Here is a 20,941-nt window from a genome sequence, read left to right as displayed (position 1 = left end):
CAAAGCAAGCTTTATGAAGACATAAGAGATAGCACTGCTACTTGTGCTCAAATATCCAAAGAATCACTCTCCTTGAGCTTAGGTGACACAGTGTCATGGTATACTTATGAGTATTTCAGACTTAATCCGGATATATGGCAAAAGACACCATGGGCGGGTGGGGAGTGAATCAGTTACAAAACACTGATTTTGTGGCAACGGGGTTACTGCTGTGCATGCAGAATCTAATTTACGACCTTAACCAGAACTGCAATCCAAACACAAGTGTAATCTGCTTTGTGGAAAACCCTCACTCACGAACAGAAGGCATCACCTGCCTGTGCCTTTTATATTCATTCCACCCTCATTTGTAACTAGATTAAAAAAAGGGAGAACACAGAGATGAAGAAAGATGGATGCACACAACAATAAGCCCCTAACCAGTGAACCACCAACCAGCATTCTATGAATGAATCCTATTTATGAATCACCGCCATTTTTACCTGCAACTGAATCACTGTAAGAAGGTGGTTATACCACCTGCTGGTAAATTTGACAAGACTACACACTTGATTTCCAAATGTCAGACATACTTATTTACTTAATCAAGTTGCATGACATCTTTGACACATCATAGTTGAGAGCTAATGTACACTAGAACTACTACATCTTCAATACCACTGATATGGGAAAAAGTTTTCACTCTGTCAGATCGAAGTGCCACAGCTTTAAAGACGGCTGTATATGGTTTGTTCTGTACATGCAGGCAATCAAAGGTAAAATTTAAATTACATCAGACTAATGTTTTAAAGAGGTTGTCTTGTAAAATCTACTTTTTTGAGCTTTGTGTGTGTGCCACAAAGTTCTAAGTATTTTTACAACATACCTAAAACCTTCATAAATATCTCACCACAATGGCAATTAAATTGAGAGCAAAAATATATCTTTTGTTGTTTTCTGGTGTGAAAGACATAGCCCTCTCTAACCCTAACCTCCACTGGAGATAAGCATCATTAGTCCTTGAACATCATTAGATAGATTTGGGCAATGGATAGATTTTTGTGAAGGAAGCATCTAACGAAGAGTGACAGATAAATCAGGAGTGATCCAGTTGACCCTGAGTCAAGTCATGCAACCTGTGTAGAATAGAATTATATACGTTTCAGCCAGACTCTTTAGATTCCAAACAAACACCATGAAAATGGATTATATCATGCCACTCCCTAAATAGTATTAGTATTTATCCATGTGTATCAGAGAATATATTTAAACATATTGTAATTGGTCTATAAATTATTTATAAAACAAATGTTTTATAAACCAAAATACATTTTTGAGTTGCATGTTAAGTACAAACCGGCCGTCAGGACTTCAGAGAACCAGAACCAGAACAAAGCAAGCTGCGATTTCTATAAACTAATACAAATGAATCTGTTTTGATTAGCAATGGAATACCAGTTAAATAAAAAAAAATAGTTTTGAAATACAAATGATGCCTGAATTTCACACACAATACATGCATTCATTGAGAATTTAACTAATATTTCTACAACAAATCAGTAGTAAATCAAAAATCTAACAAACTGTATGTTTAGAGGATATTAACTTGTTTTCTGATTCTTCTTTCAAGGTTAAAAGCTGAGTGAGGAAGGATTTCAGTTTTTCAGTTGGTCTGTGACACAGTGCAGAGTAGAGAAAGCCTGAGCCATCTTTCTGCTCTGCAGTCTCTTCACGTACAAGGAAAGGGAGGCTGCAGTAAAACAAAACCAGGATTCCCTAAGAGAGACGTGAATAAAAAAAGCATACGCTATTATGACACTATTAATCTAACATGACAGTCCTACTATATTCTGGGAGAAACCAACTGAATAAGATAGTAAGAGCGGTGAGCTCACACTGGCAGCACCACTCATAAAATATCCATTGCCGTCTCCTGCCAATGATACAGGAAAAATCTGCTAAGAGAACAACAATATTGCCCAGTGAACATAGTGCAGACCATTTATGTAGCATATTGTGATTTTCTGAATCCTTGATCACACATAAACATTAAATTAGATTAAGCATTTGGAGACGGATAAGATTTACATCTGAAAAGCCACTTTTTTGCATTCCTATTTATACTCCCAAAAATCCAAGTATTCTCATGCAGATAATAATGCAATGCATTGTAACACATGAACGGCCTGTTTTAAAGGGATAATGAGGATAAACAACAAGTGATTTACAACATAAACAGAGGTAATTATGCTCTCTGTTGATCTCCACAATATACTGTAATTGCTGCCTGTAAATGCACATTAAGATGTAAAACATGCTGTTCACATCCAGAGAAAGAAACAGCCCCAACACTTCATGGAATCCCATTTAAAACATGCAGAAATATAAGTAATAGCAGTTATGGTAAGTTCCGTGTTTTTTAGATTAAAAAATGTATTGTTGTACATGTAAAACATGTACTCTTCCGTTATATCAAACTGAGCAATAAACCAATCTTTCGGCTTTTGTCTCTAATTCACAAGAAGCATGTACAGTATACACTAATCCAACTTATATATTGATGACTAATAAGCCGGCAAATTATAGATTTATAAGTTTAAAACAGACCAAAGACCACTGAGAAAGTGTTGCAACTTCAATCAGACATCTACAGAACAGTATTTTAAAAAAGTAAAATCCATATACTACAGCAAATTCCTGGTGACGCATCAGTCTTTAACTCAATGAAACCACAGTTGAACATAAACAAGCACAGACTCAGGCTACATCAGACAGGCCTGCAGTCCAGGCAGTACTACTTACTCTATAGGTAACAGATTAATATATATTTTAATGATCAATGATTTATTAAACTGAAGATTTTATCTAAAGCTTATGAGAACTCCTTATTTGTTGGATATTCTCTCTCTGAATAGGATCCAGACTTAGCTCAGTACAGGTGCATCTACAGTCATGGAAAAAGAAAGTTGACCGTCTGCCAAGTTGACAGTTTTATGCATCAGGACTTAATAAAAATGCCATCAGCTGTGAAGCAACCTTTGCTGGATATCAGCCTTGGAAAGCAATTTGAAGTCCTTCACTGCAAAGCAACATAAATTAGTCCAGATAAATTAGTGCTATATTTATCCCCTGCATGTACTATGCACTATGTGTGGTGGCAACATAACTCTAAGTCCTAGAACAGGCTTGTTGTCCATTTGTTTAAGTTTTAGTTTTTGTTCTGATTGTAGATATTTTGAGGTTTTTCTTTGAGTAGCTATTTTCTTTAAGCCATTTCGAGACATATAAAGATCAAAACATATCTCTCTTACTTGAATGACATTGGCATGTTTTGACAATAATAGTTTATAGCATTCTACTAGCCTTACAAGAAGAAAGAGCATTTGATATGCTAGGAGTGAGTTGTGGAAATATTATCCCCGCTACAGAATGCAAGACATTAAGACAAACTGCAACATATGTTTAGAGGGCATTGTAGGTCTTTATGGGTTAATCGGATAATAATGAACAAAGCGCATGTATAAACCCTGAGTCTTGCCAATCTCATTAACTACCACATGTTTATATGCAGTTTACCCTCTTGTTGTACAGAACTTTGAGATAGTAGCTCACGTAAATCTTTTTAAAGTGCATCTAAAAACTTATGCTGGCAGTTTTGGTTGGTTTATTACAAAAGAGCTTATTTAATGACACCATGCTAAAAATGTATCAAGATTTTTTCACAAGCTTAGCTCTAACTTTGCTGATCAAGGTCTATGATTGTCAACTCCACACGGAGGGTGATTGACAGTGTCGAGACTCTCCTCCTGGCTCTGATTGGTTGTTTCTAGTTAGCATGGGAGACAGCAGAGGAGCTCAATTTTTTTCAGATTGTCCATCTTATACCATTCATTCATTCATTCATGACATAGTGACAGTTTCAACAAATATGTAAAAACAATATTTTTTTTTTGTAAAAGTTACAGACTGCAACTTTGAAAGCTGATGAATAACTAAATATTTATGAAGGATGTCACTTGCTTCAAAGTGAAATTCAAAATACTAACATTATGTGGTAAATGCAGTTGCACCAGGAGGAGATCCAGAGGAAGACCCAGGACATGGATGGCAGATGATGCAAGTCATTGCATTAGTAAAAGTGAATCTGTTACATGGACTTTTCAACAGTGATAAAAACACAATAGCAACTCCTTCATCAGTCATTGACAATGAATATTCTTTTCTCATCAGACTAACTTCAATATTAGTTTTTTTTTAAAAGAGGTTCTACCTTGGCAACATACTCACTACAAATACGCTATATCAACCTCCTTTTTACTGCAGCCCCTTGGGTAGGCATAGTTCTGATTTTATGTGAACTGGTGCTGGGTAATTTGAAAAGGACTAGGAGGATGTGTGTACTGTATGCTTCACACAACACTTGATGCAAATCATAAATTTACCCTGACAAGATAAAAGCAAGAACTCAGCATCCTAATTTATGGTCACAATGATTTCCCTTTGCTCCCGTAACAAGCTCTCTGTCAATAAAAGGATATACACCTACCCTCTTTATTTTCCCCCTCTCACTCCATATATATGTAACTCCCACATCACAATGGGATAAAAAAAACCTTCTGAATCCAATTAAATGCTTTAGGACACCAAAGGAGTATATACAAATGATGTTCTTTTTATCCCAACTCCTGAAGGGAGTGAGACTTCATATGTGGTGTATGGTGTATACCCACCTATCAGCGGGTCTGCAGATGTACCGGTTAAGATAAATTAAACATGTTACGCTTGATTTGAGCAACAGACTTGCAGTGCCCTTGTGGTTTTGCTTTTTCTAAAGTGAAAACTTCCCAGAATAAAAAAAAAAAACAGCAAGCTGAAATAAAAAAGAAGGTGGTATTGATTTTTCAATCTCTAAAGGCAGACCAATTCCCTTAACACAGTCAGACATATCTCTGTCCAGACAATTAATAAATACATAGCAGCTAACAAAGATTAGTGACACAAGTATTGAATTTTCATGAACACCAAACCCAACACTTTGTGGACTTGTTTGCTTCAAATCCAAATGTACAGGTGGTACTGCAGTTGGAAATTGATGTTTTAGAGAAAAATGTGAATATTTATTCAGAGAATATACGACTTAATAACTTTGGTCAAAAATAATGACAAATTGATCAATGTTTTAAAATATAATGCTGGCTTTAGCGGTATTTCCAAGGCATCTTGATGGAACACATGTATAACATTTATGCAAAGAATAACACAAATGACTCCCTTGGTGGAAATCTACTTACTCTTTTGACAGCATTTTTGTAAAAGAAAAAAAAAAGAACAATGAAACCACATTTCACTACTCTCAATCAACAAAGTTTGATGACTTACAATATGTTAAAACCTAAAATAAAGAAGAAAATTCTTATTTTGTCTATGTCAAAGCTGCCATCATGGTTATACAGTATATATTGTAAAAGTAAGCTTCATGTAGCTTTAGTGACTCCAAACAAATTTAGCTTACTGAGGGAAAAATGGTTCTCGGAGTTGTAAGGGTTGCCCTGGCCTCTGCTGTCACTGTTTGTTTGTTTTTTAAGCTTTGTGGCTCTTAATGACTTTATTTTGCTTATTTAAACTATCCAATATTGGATCAGAAAAAAGACAGAAACACTTTTGAAAAAATGAAATGTGAAGTCTTAAAAACGTTCCATCTAAGTAAACACTGTAAAATGTGTTTTTAGATGTAAGCCACAGCTGATCATAAATGCCACATCACCACTTGCTTAGATGGGTCATGTTGATGCGACAAGAAAAAGCTGTGCCTGTATTGCTGATGAATTAAAAGTTGGTAATCATCAGCTTTGCTCGTTTGTTCCTTATTATTTTGTCTATCTCAAACCTGTTATCATGGTATGAAATACATATTTCTGTCTGCACAATAGATAATTTATGAGTATATGCCAATTTCCCTGGCTACTACACGATTATTCCTGTACAGTTGTATCTCAGTAAATTACAACTGAATTTGTGTCAGTAATTAAATTTAAAAAAGTGAAATTAACATAGATTCATTAATAACAGAGATATGATTCATTTTTTGTTAGTTTTGAAGACTCAGGTAATGAAAACTTAACATTTAGTTAATATACAACATAAGTGCAAAAATCAACCAAATTCTTGACTTTGTCCAGCATCCAGCCATGATCACTTTCCACAAGAAGGGTAAGACACAAAGTAAAAAGAACATGGCTATTCACAAGAGTTCTCATAAAGATGTTAATAGAAAGCTAAATGGAAGGAAAAATGTGTTTAAAAAAAAGGTTAAGAAGCAGCAAAGATAACTGCAGCCTACAGGTAAATGTGAAGCAAACCCCATTCAACAGTTCTGCATCGACTGTAAGCAAAATGAGTCCAAACAAGTCTGAAGCACAAGCACTTTACAATGCATATACATTATTTCCGTTGGCCAACATCAGTGTAATAAAATAAATAAAATAATTTATTTTATTGGTCTTATGTAATATGTTTAATTTTCTAAGAAACATTTTTTTCCAAATATATGAAATTTCTAATTGACCCCTTACAACCTGGTTGGAAATATAGAAAAAAAAAAATCGATACCTTGGTCATTTTGCATAATACAAGTCGGTCCGCCAAGATCACAACCCGCTTTCAAATATAACATACAACTTAGACACAATTGTCTAAGTTGAATCTCAGTCAAAATCCAGCTAATTATTGTGCTCCATCCTCATGTTTTCAACATTATATTGTACTGATTAGCATAGGCCCCGAAGGCTGTAGAGGATCATCTTGTTTCAAGTTTTAAATTGACTTGATAAAATAAATTCAATATATTCCAATTTCTTGAGATACACCTGCACATGCTTAACTGTAAGTCTTTCTATTCTGACTTGGAGAATTAAGTCAAACAGACTTATGAGCTTTACAACTCAAAGTTATAATGTAACATAAGAACTTATAGTATATGACAACTTGCACAGTGTCAATGTAACAGAACAAAAAAAAGGCACAACACATTACACAGCATAATTGCTTTGGTCAATAAAGGCAGGTTGCCTCTTTTTACATTCCCGTACTGGGAGGGCGAGCTGAGGCACATTTCATTACAAAAAGATAAACAAACCATGGTGGAGCTAGAGGAGACCCACATCCCAGGTAAATGAGAGCTTTATGAAAAAGATTAGTGCAAATCCCTCTCAAAAAGCACTAGGACATGTCGGGTGAGAGGCTTTCGGATACAGACTTGGCTACCTCCATCAAGCGAATTCCCTTAGTGATCGATCAAAATACAAAAATCACAGCCTTGGTCACAGAGGGGGAAGGACGAGCTGAGACCCAAAGAGCAGTGAGCAACTGCAATAACTAATGGGTGGATTTATCTGAATTCTCATAATAAAAACAACACATAGATAAAGCATAAGTGTGCAATTTTGTCTCCAGACAGAGAGGCTCTCACAACGACAGTACAGCAGGTAAGCTGAACATCTGTGGAAACTACTCTGCCTGTAAGCTGCGGTTGCCATCTTTACTAAGAGCTGATCATTAAGCTCTGTTAACCTGCTGTACTAATATCTGCAGGGAGAACTGAGTGACACAAACACACACCTGCTCCATTTAGAGGGAAATCATTTCTTATTCCCCTAGCGAACATATAACTCCTCCCCAAGTAGAAGTCTCATTCCCCTTCCTCTCCACAGGACATGTCTGCATGTGCACACCTACTGCTCCCTAAATTGTTGATGGTAAACACTTGAAACCCAAAGAGAAAAAGGGAGAAATAAATCTGAGCGAGGAATGTAAGGAAAATAAAGATGAGAAAAATCAGAAGCAGGCAAAAAGTAGGTGCAGGCGATGGGGATATCTGAAAGAAGATGAAGGAAGGGAAGGAGCAAAACTAAAATGGAGGAGTTTCATCTGACCCACTCAAGTGCTGCATGTCTGAAGTGTGCTTCATTGCCTCCTGTACTGAAGTAGCACAGGTACACCACAGTAAGTACAATCTGCAGAGGGAGCAGACAACTCATTACTGGAGCCCTAAAAATTTTGATATGCCAAACACCATCTGTATGTCCTCAGATATAAATACAAACTCAGTTTCCCTCGTAAGTGAATCTAGTGGAATTAGAACCTATTTATCTTCAGCCTAAAAGAAGAGCACAAGTACATGTCAGTGTCTGAATAAACATCCCTCTAAGAAGAGTCACCACCTATAAGCCAGTGCACATCATTCATCCTGCAGAGTTTATTGGTTACAACATGTATTAATATGCATTACATTAGGTGAACAACATTCCCTGTAGCACAGAAACAATTTCACAGAGCACACCACTCCACTTGAGTGCAGCAGCAGTTACTGTAATCTGATAAACTATGAATAAGAAGAAATACGTGTGAATCATCGGTGGATAAATACATACCATTGGGACTCTCCTCATCAATGGTCACTATGGTTGCAGGAGGGCCCGGCCGAGACAGCTTACACTCTGAATACAGAAGGAGAGAAAGAAATATCAGAAGACAAACATAAAACTCAACCTGCTTTTTTTTCCACAAGAAACATTCCAGCAAAATATTAATTTTAATATGATGCGTGAGGACGGCATAGCTGGCATAGCTTCCACATAAAGATGACACCCTTCATAAAGGTGTGTAAGATATCTTAAGAGATTAATCTTCCACAATTGCCACAATTTTTTTTTCCTCTTAACAATTTCTATGAAATATTGTAGCTGAAGTGGTTTTCTTGTGTAAATTTATGCTCTTCTTTTTTAAGTTGATCGGAGTGTTTAGTATCTTAATTGGCTATCAGTGTCTTTTTTGCTAAAGAGACACAGATTCAAATTGTTCCTAGGTATTCTCCAAACTGGAACTGTAACAAACTAAGGCTGAATAAACCGTCAGGTTTATCATGTCACCGCACACAGTAAGGAGATAGTCAGTAAAAGAGTGCAGCAGAGAGTGACATTTTGGAGTTGCCAAGTGTCTATAACAAGTATTTATTTTAAGACTTTTGCCCACAGCTTTACCAGGAGCACAGTTATTGTGCACTATGATAAGACAGTTCATTTTTAAATATGAGAACGCACATTATACTAGAATATATATTGAGAATATTTGATGTACAGCTGAGTAATGAAATGTCCTTTCAGTTTATAACATGTTATAATAAATTTATCAATGAAATATCTATCCAGCCATTCTCTACACCTGCTTATCCTTGCAGAGTTGCAGGGGTGCCTATCTCCAGCAGTCATTGGGGGAGAGGTGGGACAAACCTTGGATGGGGTACAAGTCCATCGGGGGGCAAGACAGAGACACACAGGACAAACAACCACGAACACACTCATACTCACACCTAAGGACAATTTAGAGAGAGAAATTAATCTAACAGTCATGTTTTTGGACTGTGGGAGGAAGCCAGTGTACCTAGAGAGCCCACGCATGCATAGTGAGTACATGCAAATATCACACAGAAAGACCGCAGGCAGGGATTTGAACCCAGGACCTCCTTGCTGTAATGCAACGGTACTACGAACTAGGTGTATTTGTCTATCTATGAAACAAATACACCTTTTCTGGATAAAAAAAATATAGTTTTGAAGATATTTTATCAAAAGCTTGATAACAAAACATCATCAAATATAGTGGAACTGTGATGATCAACCCACAGTTTAGATCGGTTCACATAATCAGAAAATGAATTGATGTACTTTTAGGGGTGCCCCAATCTAATCCCTACAATTTTTAAACAAGCTGTACTGGTAGTCCCTGACAAACTCAACTCCAGTGATACCTGCAAAAGATACAGCTGGTAAGATCTGTTTTATAAAACATGGCCTTTTATGTAAGGGGCTTCCATATCTGAATTATTGTTCTTGGGCATTATATTAATGATTACACCTTGATTTCCTGCTAAGAAGACGCTCTAAGACCTTTTTCAACTTTTTAAAAGTCACTGACAATAGCAGTAACTGAGAAACTCCCTGGACTATCTGTCTGTATCATGTGACCAGCTGTGCCCACAGTATTATTTACCGACGTCAAATGTGCACCAGAGGGAGCTCTGGTTAGTGCATCTTAAAATCAACATATTAAACTTTATCAATTTAAAAATAGAGGGTTTTTTTGTCCTATCTGCAAATAATTACCTAGAATCACCTTAAAGATGATAAGAACAACATTGTGAAAGATTCATATCAAAATAGAGCTGTGGTTGTAAACACTATCAGCAGGAGCAAGGTGAGTGTGTGTCAAGACAAATATACAGAATCTTTAGAATCAAAGGATAAATCTATGAGTACTTTAGGTTACATGCTGTCAGAATACCACGGTAGCTTTTTAAACTGAGCTAAACCTGTTTGGGAGAAACATATTACTGCTATCTCATAGAAGCTCCGCTCAGGGTTAAAATATCTGTGAGAGTGAAGGAACTGAAGCAACCCAAACTGTCAACATGTAGTGTATGCTGCAATGAAAGGTCACAGTGTGTTAAAGAATGTAAACGGCATGGATTTCAATAAATCACGTGGAGTACCAGCCTGGAACTTGGCACTGGGTAATTTTCAAATGTATATATTTTTCTTCTGCCCATTTTGAGATTTGCAATAAGCACCACTTGTACAAACAAGAATCATCTTGTAAATATTAGCATATAATAAGATCACAGACAGATGTATTTCTAAGAAATGTAACATAGCATTTGGAGATTCACAGAGTTGTGAGAATTGCAAGCAGTTTCTGTTTATTTTCGGATACTACAGACAGTGAAGGCGATTTAATAGGTGTTTATGCACAGTTTCCCACAAAACAATAATTAACAAGGAAGGTTTTATAACTTGTAAACTTGTAAAACGAGCATCTGTTTTTGTTTTCTGCACATTGATTTATATTTCATGAGGGTTAAGCAAATACAGCTGTAGTCCATAAAAATGGTATTCAATTAGCGTTTGAGTATTAAGGGAGAGATAACTCCCAAATTCAAGTATAAATATATTTTTTATATGTTAATGTGATGTAGTATTGTTATCAAGTCATTTTAAAGTGTCATGTAATTTGCATAACAGCTCATGATTCGCACTGCACACCTCGAAGAACTGTTTGAGCATCTTCCTGTCACACAGATGGATCCTCTTACAGCAAGTGCAATCAATAAGTCCTGTAGCTGCATCATCAAGAGTAACTGGCTGTACAACTCGGGCAACTAGACAAAGGGTGGTGAAAAGCACAAGGCAACATTGTGAACAGAACAAGAGGGAGAAAAGCTTTGCAGATGGAGGTCACAACAGCTAGATGGTATAAGCACCTGGGACACAGGTGATGGCAGCTTGACAAACGGCACCAGATGGGGTAGTGAAGGGGGTGGGACATGTCATTCTATATAAACAAGCACTGAAAGGTAACTTTGCTGATGTAAGGAATGCTTGGGATTACATGTCTTTCAGCATGGGGGGGAAACGCAAGAAGAAAACAGCAAAATACCGAAGTTAATAAAACAAAGGGAAAACAGACAAAATAATTTTGCCCTCTTACCCTCATACTGCCAGTCTGAAGGAGTCAGAGCACAGTTTAGCCAGAGGGAAGGAGAGCAGGAAGGAAAAAAAGGAAAATAAAATAAAAAAAGCAAACATCAAACATTTAAGAAACAGCTCTGAAGTTAGGGGAAAAAAAGAGAAAAAAGTCCTTGCAAGAATACAGTGATATTAAGGAAAAGAGAAGGAGACATGTTATAAGCAGAGAAAATGTTAAACAGGGATTGAGATTTTAGAGGAAAAATATTAAGCAATCCAAAAATGGCAGCTTTTAAGATGCTGTCACAGCATTTATCTTAGTAGTTTGTTAAAGATAAAGTCCCGTCACATATATGAATGATGTGACTCTGTTAACACACCCATCTGTGGTAGAAGCCACATATATTGGAAGAAGGTTGTTACCTTCACACTGTGCTACAATATGAAGATAAAATGTGTTATATTTTATCTTGCTTATTTGTTTGTTAATTTTTTATACCTAATGATGTCTTGACCACTTAAAGTTGAAAGGTAAATCTATAAGGGCCCCCAAGATGTATCAGTGAGTACCAGTTGAATACTCTACATTAGGTCCGACTGTCCTGCTGGAAAAGCCACTTTCACCATACAGAGTTGAATAAATCTTTATTAGGGAGTGTCCAAATGTGAGGTTTTTTACATGTGTGACAAAAGAGGAAAAACAGAATAAATTGGTAGACCATACTGTCACTACATGCTGACAGATTTAACAAACATGTAAGAAACTGTTTATTTAGTTATTTCATATATATATATATATATATATAAGTTATATACTGCTCACCCCAAAGAAGGAAGCCTATTTTAAGATTATTTTTACTAATAATTATTTGATCCCTTGGGGGCCCTCAGACTATGTATAAACAATTTCCAATCCAAAATGATCGGATAATAGAATTAGGATTATGCCAAAGGGATCATGACCTGTTCAGCATTACAGTGTAAATTTTACACATCTTTTTACAATATATATTCACTATAATTAACGAGGTCAAAGCAGACAAAAATCAAATACATTTTTAGATACACAAAAACATGTGGCATGATAAGAAACTGTGTGATAGTAGCTCAAAGATTTGGTTAACAGGTGTCTTGACATTGCTATTTCCTTTTGTTTGAAATAGATTCTACAGCAGACGTTCATTAAAACATTCAATCAAGAAACACACATTTTGTCTATAAAGTAATTGTTATACACAAATTGTCTCTCTTTTCCTAAAATGCTCTTTCAAACATTTTGAACTTTGTGAGGCTTGTTACCAAGTTGGGTCATCTTAGATTACATGTTATCAGAGATGGGCAGGACAACACATCAACAACCACCGGTCTAGTATTTCACACCCACCTTCTGTCGCAGACCTTAGTTGTGCAACAGTGCACCTGTTAGTAGGTGCATAACAGGATAGTTTTCTCATTAAATATGCATACCCATGAGCCATGTTTTAGAAGCACATAATGCTCAGAGGAAAGGTTTTGGATGTGACAGCCTTAAGAAATGTTCAAATTTGTAGATTATTTGAAACAAATTTATTGAAAAATTTACATTTTATATGATTGTATGTTAGGATGCTGTTGTGCTAAATATTTGCAATGAAATGAGACATACAGTTGTTTTCCATATGTATACATCCATCTTTAAAAGCTCCTTAAGACATGTGCACTGTTAATTTTCAGTCAACAATTTTGGAGCAATTAGAAAATCCATACCTCTTTACTAAGGAAATGGAGTCTCCCACAATAGCAACATGATGAACAGAGGAAGTGGGTCACACCTTGAAATCTGAGTCACAAACAAGCAAAATAGAAAAAAAAACAAAAAAACAAAAGAACTCTGCAAGTCTGATCTGAAAAAAATCTTTGCGAACCCAAAGAGCATGCATGTGTATGTGAGTGTACAGGGCATAAGAGTTTCCTGCACTCACATCTTTTTAGAGGATCACATGATCTGTTTTGGATGTGCGCAAAGGTGTGTGTAGGTTTTAAGTGATAGTCGTGGCAGTAGGGGAGAGATATCTGAGGAGTCAGGTTCCAAGAAAAGAGGAAGAACCAAGCAGAGATAAAGAATAGCACCTCCATTTGCAGTGACAACAGGCGTATACTATGATCAGAGCACTGCATGTGAATACATACACAAAAACTCAAAGCAAAAACTGATGCTCACATTCCCACTGCTTGACATATTTAAAGCTTTTAACAACAAGTGATCTATTCTATTTAAGATGCTTTTCAGCATAATGGGACGTTATATTTGATGTTTGCCATTGTATCGTATATACTTAGGTCTGCATAGAGACTGGAAACATATGGAGTTGGATTTCTGCTGGATAATTGTAAAAAATAAAACAATTTTAAAAAAGCATGAAGAGTATAGAAAAATATTTGTAGTTACAAATTTCTTTGTCCACATTTCCTTTTGTCCTTCATTCATTCCTTTCTTAGCCCCTTAAGTCCTTAATTCCTTGTTATGTTAACTTTCTGCATGGAGATTTTATGTTCCTGTGTGATGGACTGGTCATCTGATCAAGACACACCCTGCCCATCACACATTGACTGATGAAACCATCTATTGTTTGATAGGATAAGGTGAATGAATGAATGAATGAATGAATAAGTGAACAAATGAATGGATTGATGGTAAAATGGGAGTAAAAAACTTAGAATTACAGAAATAGATAGAGTAACAATCCATCACATCCTCAGCCTCTGGGTGATAAAAAATACTAATGAAACGGCTGAAATTTCAGGTTTCAATACATGTAACACCTGTGACAATCTACAAAGCTCATCTTGATCGTGTTCTGAGCTTAGACTGCATGCTACTTTTTAACTTGAAGGTTTCTCTGAACTGCAAATAAAACAGAAGCCGTCTCATGTCTCATTCAGTGCTGCAGCAACAGGAGACAGCTTGACCTCATCTAGCCTCACTTGCACCTTTTAATCCCCAGCACATTTGAAAGGAGCCACCAAGAGCTAACAAGGACCATTCTGACTGTGCTCTTTATCCCACCTGTGCTGTACAAATACACTTGTGCTGCGCATTAACAGTCGATGGTGCCAGAAGGTGAGAAGTATCCAACTTGTGTGAAGCACGATGGGACTACAGCTCTCCTATTTCAGGCCTTACAACTCCATCGAGTTCACATCAATCAAACCTGTCTGTGTATGTCTTTGTGAGAGATGGTGAAACGCCAGGATAAAGCTGGTTGCCTTCTATGGAAGGGAAACCAAGTGTGAAGTATATGCTCTATGGGATGGAGAACAGTCAATCTTGGAAAACCTTCAGTAGAATTTTTACTGCAAACTTCACCACTGCTGGGGATTGCTAAACATTATCAAAAGTAAAAATAATCACTGTACCGAGTCTGAAAGAATTTGTAAAAAAATCTTTTTTTGCAAAAACCATTCAACAAAATATCAAAGTTACACACAGAAACAATTATCACAAAATGTACATGACATTTACTCTTAGAAAAAATGCATTCTTCAAAAATGTGCCAGTGCTGGTGTAACAAATTGGAAATAATAAAAATCTGAATATTTGAGCCATGTAGCAAAACTCTAGCAGTACTGCATCGCCACTCACTGAGGTCTGTAGATTTTCAACAAGGTTACTTATTAGCCAGGCTTACATCGTGGAAGGAGCTAGATTTGTTTGTTAACAGTGCATCTCTCGAGTCCACCATTCACTGGACTTCATGGTCCCATGAATAAAAAGGCAGGTTCAGGTGTTTTGCAGCTTTCATAAACACCTTTGACTACTTTAAATATGCAGAAATGCTTTAGGCATACAATATTGTTTATGGAAAGTTCAACAGTTCAGAAATATTTTGAATTATTCATACTTAATGATAATTTCTACCTGCCTATTTGGATACAAATCATATTTTTCTGGATCTAGTCACTTTATTTCTCTGAACAGAGTCTCTGTATATTTATCTAAACAAAGTTTGACCGTTTTTGTAACTGAGAATTTTCTAAGATGTTAAATAAAGATGTGCCATGTAATTCACTAATACGATGGCACAGGTTTGAAAAAAAGACTGAAGGCTCTACTGTCAAATAATATCTGTCAGTTTAATCTAGCAATGAAAAAAAGCTTATCTTTAGAAAATGCAAAGTAATTTCCAAGTCAATAGAGCAAAGTGGAGTGTATTTGTCTTTCTCACAGGTTCATCACAGACAATTAAGAAGTCATTGAAAAGTTTGTTTACTGTCTATTGATGAAAGCTGTTCATAAAATGGCCACCGACATCATCAGCAATGAGGAAAAGCATCAAAAGGTCATTGCCTTGCTAATCTGGCTGGCTAGTCACCATTTCAAGAAAATCTTTAAACGGAAGGTATGCAGTCAAATGTACGACTGAAGACTGTTCTTAAGCCAGACACTCTTCTGCTGCATAAACAGACGTTTTGTCCTTACTTTTTGACATTGCATCAGACTTGTCCTATATCAATTCAGTTAAGAATATTAACAATATTCTATTTTCTGAACAAACGTTCAACATGCATAGCTTAGACAGTGATCATTAGTCAGCCAGATCTAGAGAAACTCATCCATGCGTTTATCTTCAGTTGTATTGATTATTGCAACAGAGTCTTCACAGGTCTGTCCAACAAATCAATCAAACAGCTGCAGCTGATCCAGAATGCTGCTGCTCGCGTTCTCACTAAAACCAGGAAGATAGAGCACATAACACCAGTTTTAAAGTCCCTACACTGGCTCCCTGTAGCTCAAAGAATAGACTTTAAAATACTGTTAGTTTACAAATCACTGAACGGCTTAGCACCACAATACATTAAAGATCTGCTTTTATTGTATCAACCTTCCAGACCTCTCAGGTCTTCCAGTTCTGGTCTGCTCTGCATCCCCAGAACCAGAACCAAACGAGGAGAAGCAGCTTTCAGCATCTATGCACCACCAATTTGGAACAAACTTCCAGAAAACTGTAAAACAGCTGAAACACTGACTTCTTTTAAATCCCAACTAAAAACCCACATGTTTAGAATTGTATTTGAAATGTAATCAATTACAAATTTATTGATGGAACTTGACTTAATGTCGTGTTTTGATTATTGATTCTATGTTGCTTTGTGTTTCTGTGTTTGTAATGATGTAAAGCACTTTGAAATGCCTTGCTGCTGAAATGTGCTATGCAAATAAAATTTGATTGATTGATTGATAGTCATCCTCAGTTGTACCGCAGCAGTACTGTAGCATAAATGACAGCTGTGTGAATTCAGTCATGCGGCTCTGGTGACAGAGTTCAGGGATTTATTCAAGGGAAACATCATCCAGCTTGCTTAACACCTACATAATGCAGCTAACGCTAAAACCCAACCAGTGTTTGCAAAATGTGAGTTTTTGAAGTATTTATGCATTGTTCTTCTCAAAGTTGAAATAACCTTTCTAAATAGTTCCAATTTTTTAATAAAAGACGGCTAATAATGAGGCTATGGAGACAGCCTGGGTCACTCATGATTTTTAAACTGGGTCTTTACATAGAGGAAAAAGAAGATGCATTACTTCTCTGACTCCAACTGTATCTTTTGTAGATAATTTTTGAATTGATATTGGTTCAGAGTCCAAGGTGGAAATGATAAATTGATGTGATGTAAATTATTAGTGGCTAATAATGGACAGAGGGTATACTTTACTTTTCTCCTGGGCAGATTCCACTTTCCCAGTTAAGATTACCCCCTCATTGCCCCGCTCCCTTTATTCCCCTATAGGGAAACCACACAGAGCGCAGGGCAAATATTGCAATCACAGTTTAAGTGCACAGATCAGCACGCACACACTGTGTTCCAGGATGGGCCTGTTGGAACACACCACAGGCGGGTCACACTTCACAACAGTGTCCTCCCTCTCCCCCTCCTTTTTTGTAAAGCCCAGAGCCTGATTACAGCCTGGTGGCAAACAGATTAAAAACCCCTCCTCCTCCCCTCATTTCTCCACTGCATCCCCCACCCCACAGACTGCAACAGCTGCTGTCAGACACAGTCTGCACATCTGGCTCCTGATCAGACAATCCCAAAAATAGACAAACGATTGTGGGTCAGAATAGAAGTGCAGATGTGAAAGGCTGGGAAGGATTGGCTCGAGATGGAGGAAGACTGAAAGGGAAGGCTGATGGCAGAAGTGTCCACAACCACATTAACTAATGCACAATCCCAGATACTGCTAAGCGGAGTTAAGCACCTGTGAGTGTACGTGGATTTGGGTGACATCTGGATTTGTGGAGTGGGAGATTTGCATGTATAGATACAGTGTGTCCCTCTGTCAAGCATTGGGATGGATTTAAATATGTCATTAGTCACTGATGAAGTGCTGTAAAACACTGGACTTAAAGTCACAAAAAAAAGATTAGGATTTGTCTATTTCATTGCTTATTGGGAAATAGTTAGATATTGATGCATAATCAAAATGTTATTCAGAGAAAAAGGTGATTCATTTGAAATTAAACATTAGCAACTTTTGCAATAATTTTGCAGATTAATGAGATGTTGGAAATCGGCCTGTAATTCTGCAAAAGTGACTTGTCCAGATTGTCCTGGACAATCAGATTCCCACTGATTTATTCTAACAAGCATGAATACATTACTTCTGATTATTCACACCGATTAGATCTATGAGAGACCAAGTCAGGCCAGTGGTCCTCAGGGATCAGTGCCCTGCATATTTTAGATGTGTCTCTGCTCCTGCACATCCGACTCAAATGATAGCATTAGCTGCTGCATACCATTAAGTGCTGCAGAAGCCTGTTAATCACCCACTTATTCAGGCCAGGTGTTTGGCAGAAGGGAAACTCCAAACAGAGCAGTGGTCCCTGAGGACCACAGTTGAGAAACACTGGCCTAAGTATAGTTCTTTATAAAAAGCATTCATAATTATTTTAACTTACAATCAAAGACTTATGCGTTTTAGTGTGATGTAATGTGACACTATCACAAAGAATTCAACACTTTGAAGAGCTACCAATTGCTCCAATTACAGCTGTTGTTGTGGAGTGTGTCTCCACCAGTTTTATACTGGTGAGGCTAAAAGATGTCCCTGTTCTTTTTAGCAAAATTGGTTAAGCTCAGTCAGACTAAATGGATGGTATCAGTAGATACTAATTTCCAAGTCGTAACACAGGTACTTGATCTGATTTATGCTCTAAAGATTGACTGGGTCATTTGGACACATGGATACAATTCAAATCATTACTCTGCAGATCTGACCATTTGGCATCACTGTCCTCCTGAGGGTCAAGCTTTTACGCCTGTTTCAAGTCATCCTCTAAAAGGTTTTCCTCCAGTATTGTCCTGTATTTAGTGACGACCACAACGCTGTTCAAACCTCTTAGGGCTTCACAGAACAGCTGTGTTTATTTTGAGGTAAAATTAAACACAGGTGAATTCTGTTCACTTGTTTGGTCACTAATGAAGATGGGTGGTTATGTTTTATTTAAATGTATCAGACCGGAAGGAAATTAACACAAATATCCGTTTCACAGCTTTATGTTTTTTTTTATCCAAAAGAACAAGTATAATTTTTCCTTCACTATATTGGTAAACATTGCAGTGATTATGTCAGTTGTGATATATGCCTATTTTATTCTTTCTTCTCTTTCTCATCTGTGCTTTTGTGAGTCTGTGATCTTTAGCATTTTGGATCAGCATCACTTGTGTCCTGTGTGAGGATCTGTTGCCGTGCAACGCTTTTCAGCCAGCCCCAGCTGATGTTGAGCGGAAAATTCACCATCAGAGACCCACACTCTTCATAGTCAGACTATGGCATTGTGGGTAATTTGGGCTTCCAGATTAAAGATAGAAATGTGTGAGGACACCAATTCTCAACCAATAAATGCCCTGAAAAATGAAAAAAATAAAATACAGCAGTGCTTGAACAGATTTTTTTCTTCCACACACTTTTTACTCCTCTTTTATCCTCCTTTTAAAGACAGATACTCAGAAATTTAAACCAGTATTAAGAAATGGTAAATTACTGTAAATGATTATTAAGTCATGGTCACACTCATGCCTTTCGATGAATAATGGAATACCTGAACACACATTTGACATAAGTTAAAATCTTAAGACATTAAGGCAAGGGTGCCCAAAGTTGGTCCTCGAGGGCCGGCATCCTGCGTTTTTCAGTTCTCTCCATGGTTTAACACACCTGGATCCAATGATGGCTCATTAGATGGCCTAAGAAGAACACTGACATATTGAAAAGGTTGTTGGTATTACCAGGGAGAGAACTAAAACGTGCAGGATGCCGGCCCTCGAGTACCGATTTTGGGCAACCCTGCATTAAGGAGATGTTTCACATTTTGTAAGTGACATGAGGACAAAGTCACTTACTATTTGCAGTGACATCACCATATCCTTTATTCTTTTTCCGTACTCAATGACCTGTTACAGGTGATCAAAGTTCAATATTTTATACATGGTCAGTGAGCACCCGTAAGTTATCAAATGTTTACGAGCTGAATCATGTAGGTTGTAGATCAGACAGCTGTCACCTGCTTCAAGCATTTAGTATGTCGAAGTGAGTTTAACTTTATCAGTGCATTAAGAGCCTCTGCAAAGCATAGAAATATATTAGGTCATTGCTATATCATTTAAACTAGCACTTGCAGCTGTTCTTTATCAGTTGTCCATGTCTGGTATCTCAGTTACAATATTTTTTAACGTCCACAAAAATCTGTAGGAGGGAGGTTTAACTTGTCATCAGACTGTATTTGAAAAATATAACAAGACACATGGGAAAATGATGTTTTGAAAAAATAAGACATGTGGAAAAATTGTGTCTCAGCCACAATACTGAGAGAGACAGCAAGACTGAGGCAAAATAGTGTAATGTGGATATTAAGTGCTGTCTAAACAACTGAACTCTTATACTCTATCTTATAAACTATTCAGCAAGTATATCTCTAATCTAAGTGTTTTCAATCTGTGAAACATTCAAAGAAGCCAAGCAAGGAAAGACTAAATGAAACAGTTTTAAAACAAAAGAGCATAAGGTTTTGAGAGAGTAGATAAGTGACAATATTGCCATTCACGTAAGAGACTCTGGCATATCTCACTCTGTGTGCAGCTTTGGGCCGCCCCTGTGTTTAAGCAAAAATGTCAATCTCATCCAGTTGGAGTTTGCTTTTAACTGGCACTTGCCACAAACTCACTGAGCTGAGACTGGAAGATTAAAAACTGCAGTCTCAGCATGAAAACCTAAAATATTCAAAGAGAATCCTCTGTGATCAGTGAACCGTGAAGCAAAAAAAGCTGAATTCAAACTCATCCTTTAAATAATGACTTTTTAAAGTTTTGGATAAGACGATGGTGAGGATTTTGTAAGAGTGATGTACTTTTCATAGCACAACTTTGTACAGTGTTGGGGGATCGTTTGACTTCTCAGTGGT

At 36.9% G+C, this 20,941-nt stretch overlaps 1 protein-coding gene across 9 annotated transcripts in view; it reads right to left on the bottom strand.

The window, feature by feature from the left end:
- Nucleotides 1-20,941, bottom strand: part of LOC102234462 (protocadherin-15-like) — a 175,772-nt gene that overhangs the window by 97,305 nt on the left and 57,526 nt on the right. For 8 of the 9 annotated variants that reach the window (XR_002752137.1, XR_002752138.1, XM_023327534.1 and 5 more), the window contains 2 exons: nt 11,521-11,535; nt 8,409-8,474 (listed from right to left, as the gene is read on the bottom strand). Coding sequence is in view for 7 of the 9 variants with exons in the window: in XM_023327534.1 (XP_023183302.1) it covers nt 8,409-8,474; nt 11,521-11,535 (81 nt within the window). In the remaining 2 variants the exon portion in view is untranslated. The remainder of the gene's footprint in view (nt 1-8,408; nt 8,475-11,520; nt 11,536-20,941) is intronic. The other variant, XM_023327532.1, reaches the window with a different exon arrangement.

The sequence above is a fragment of the Xiphophorus maculatus genome, chromosome 22 (assembly GCF_002775205.1).
Source record: "Xiphophorus maculatus strain JP 163 A chromosome 22, X_maculatus-5.0-male, whole genome shotgun sequence".
Taxonomy (NCBI): Eukaryota; Metazoa; Chordata; class Actinopteri; order Cyprinodontiformes; family Poeciliidae; genus Xiphophorus; species Xiphophorus maculatus.
This window is presented reverse-complemented; position numbering and strand designations above follow the sequence as displayed.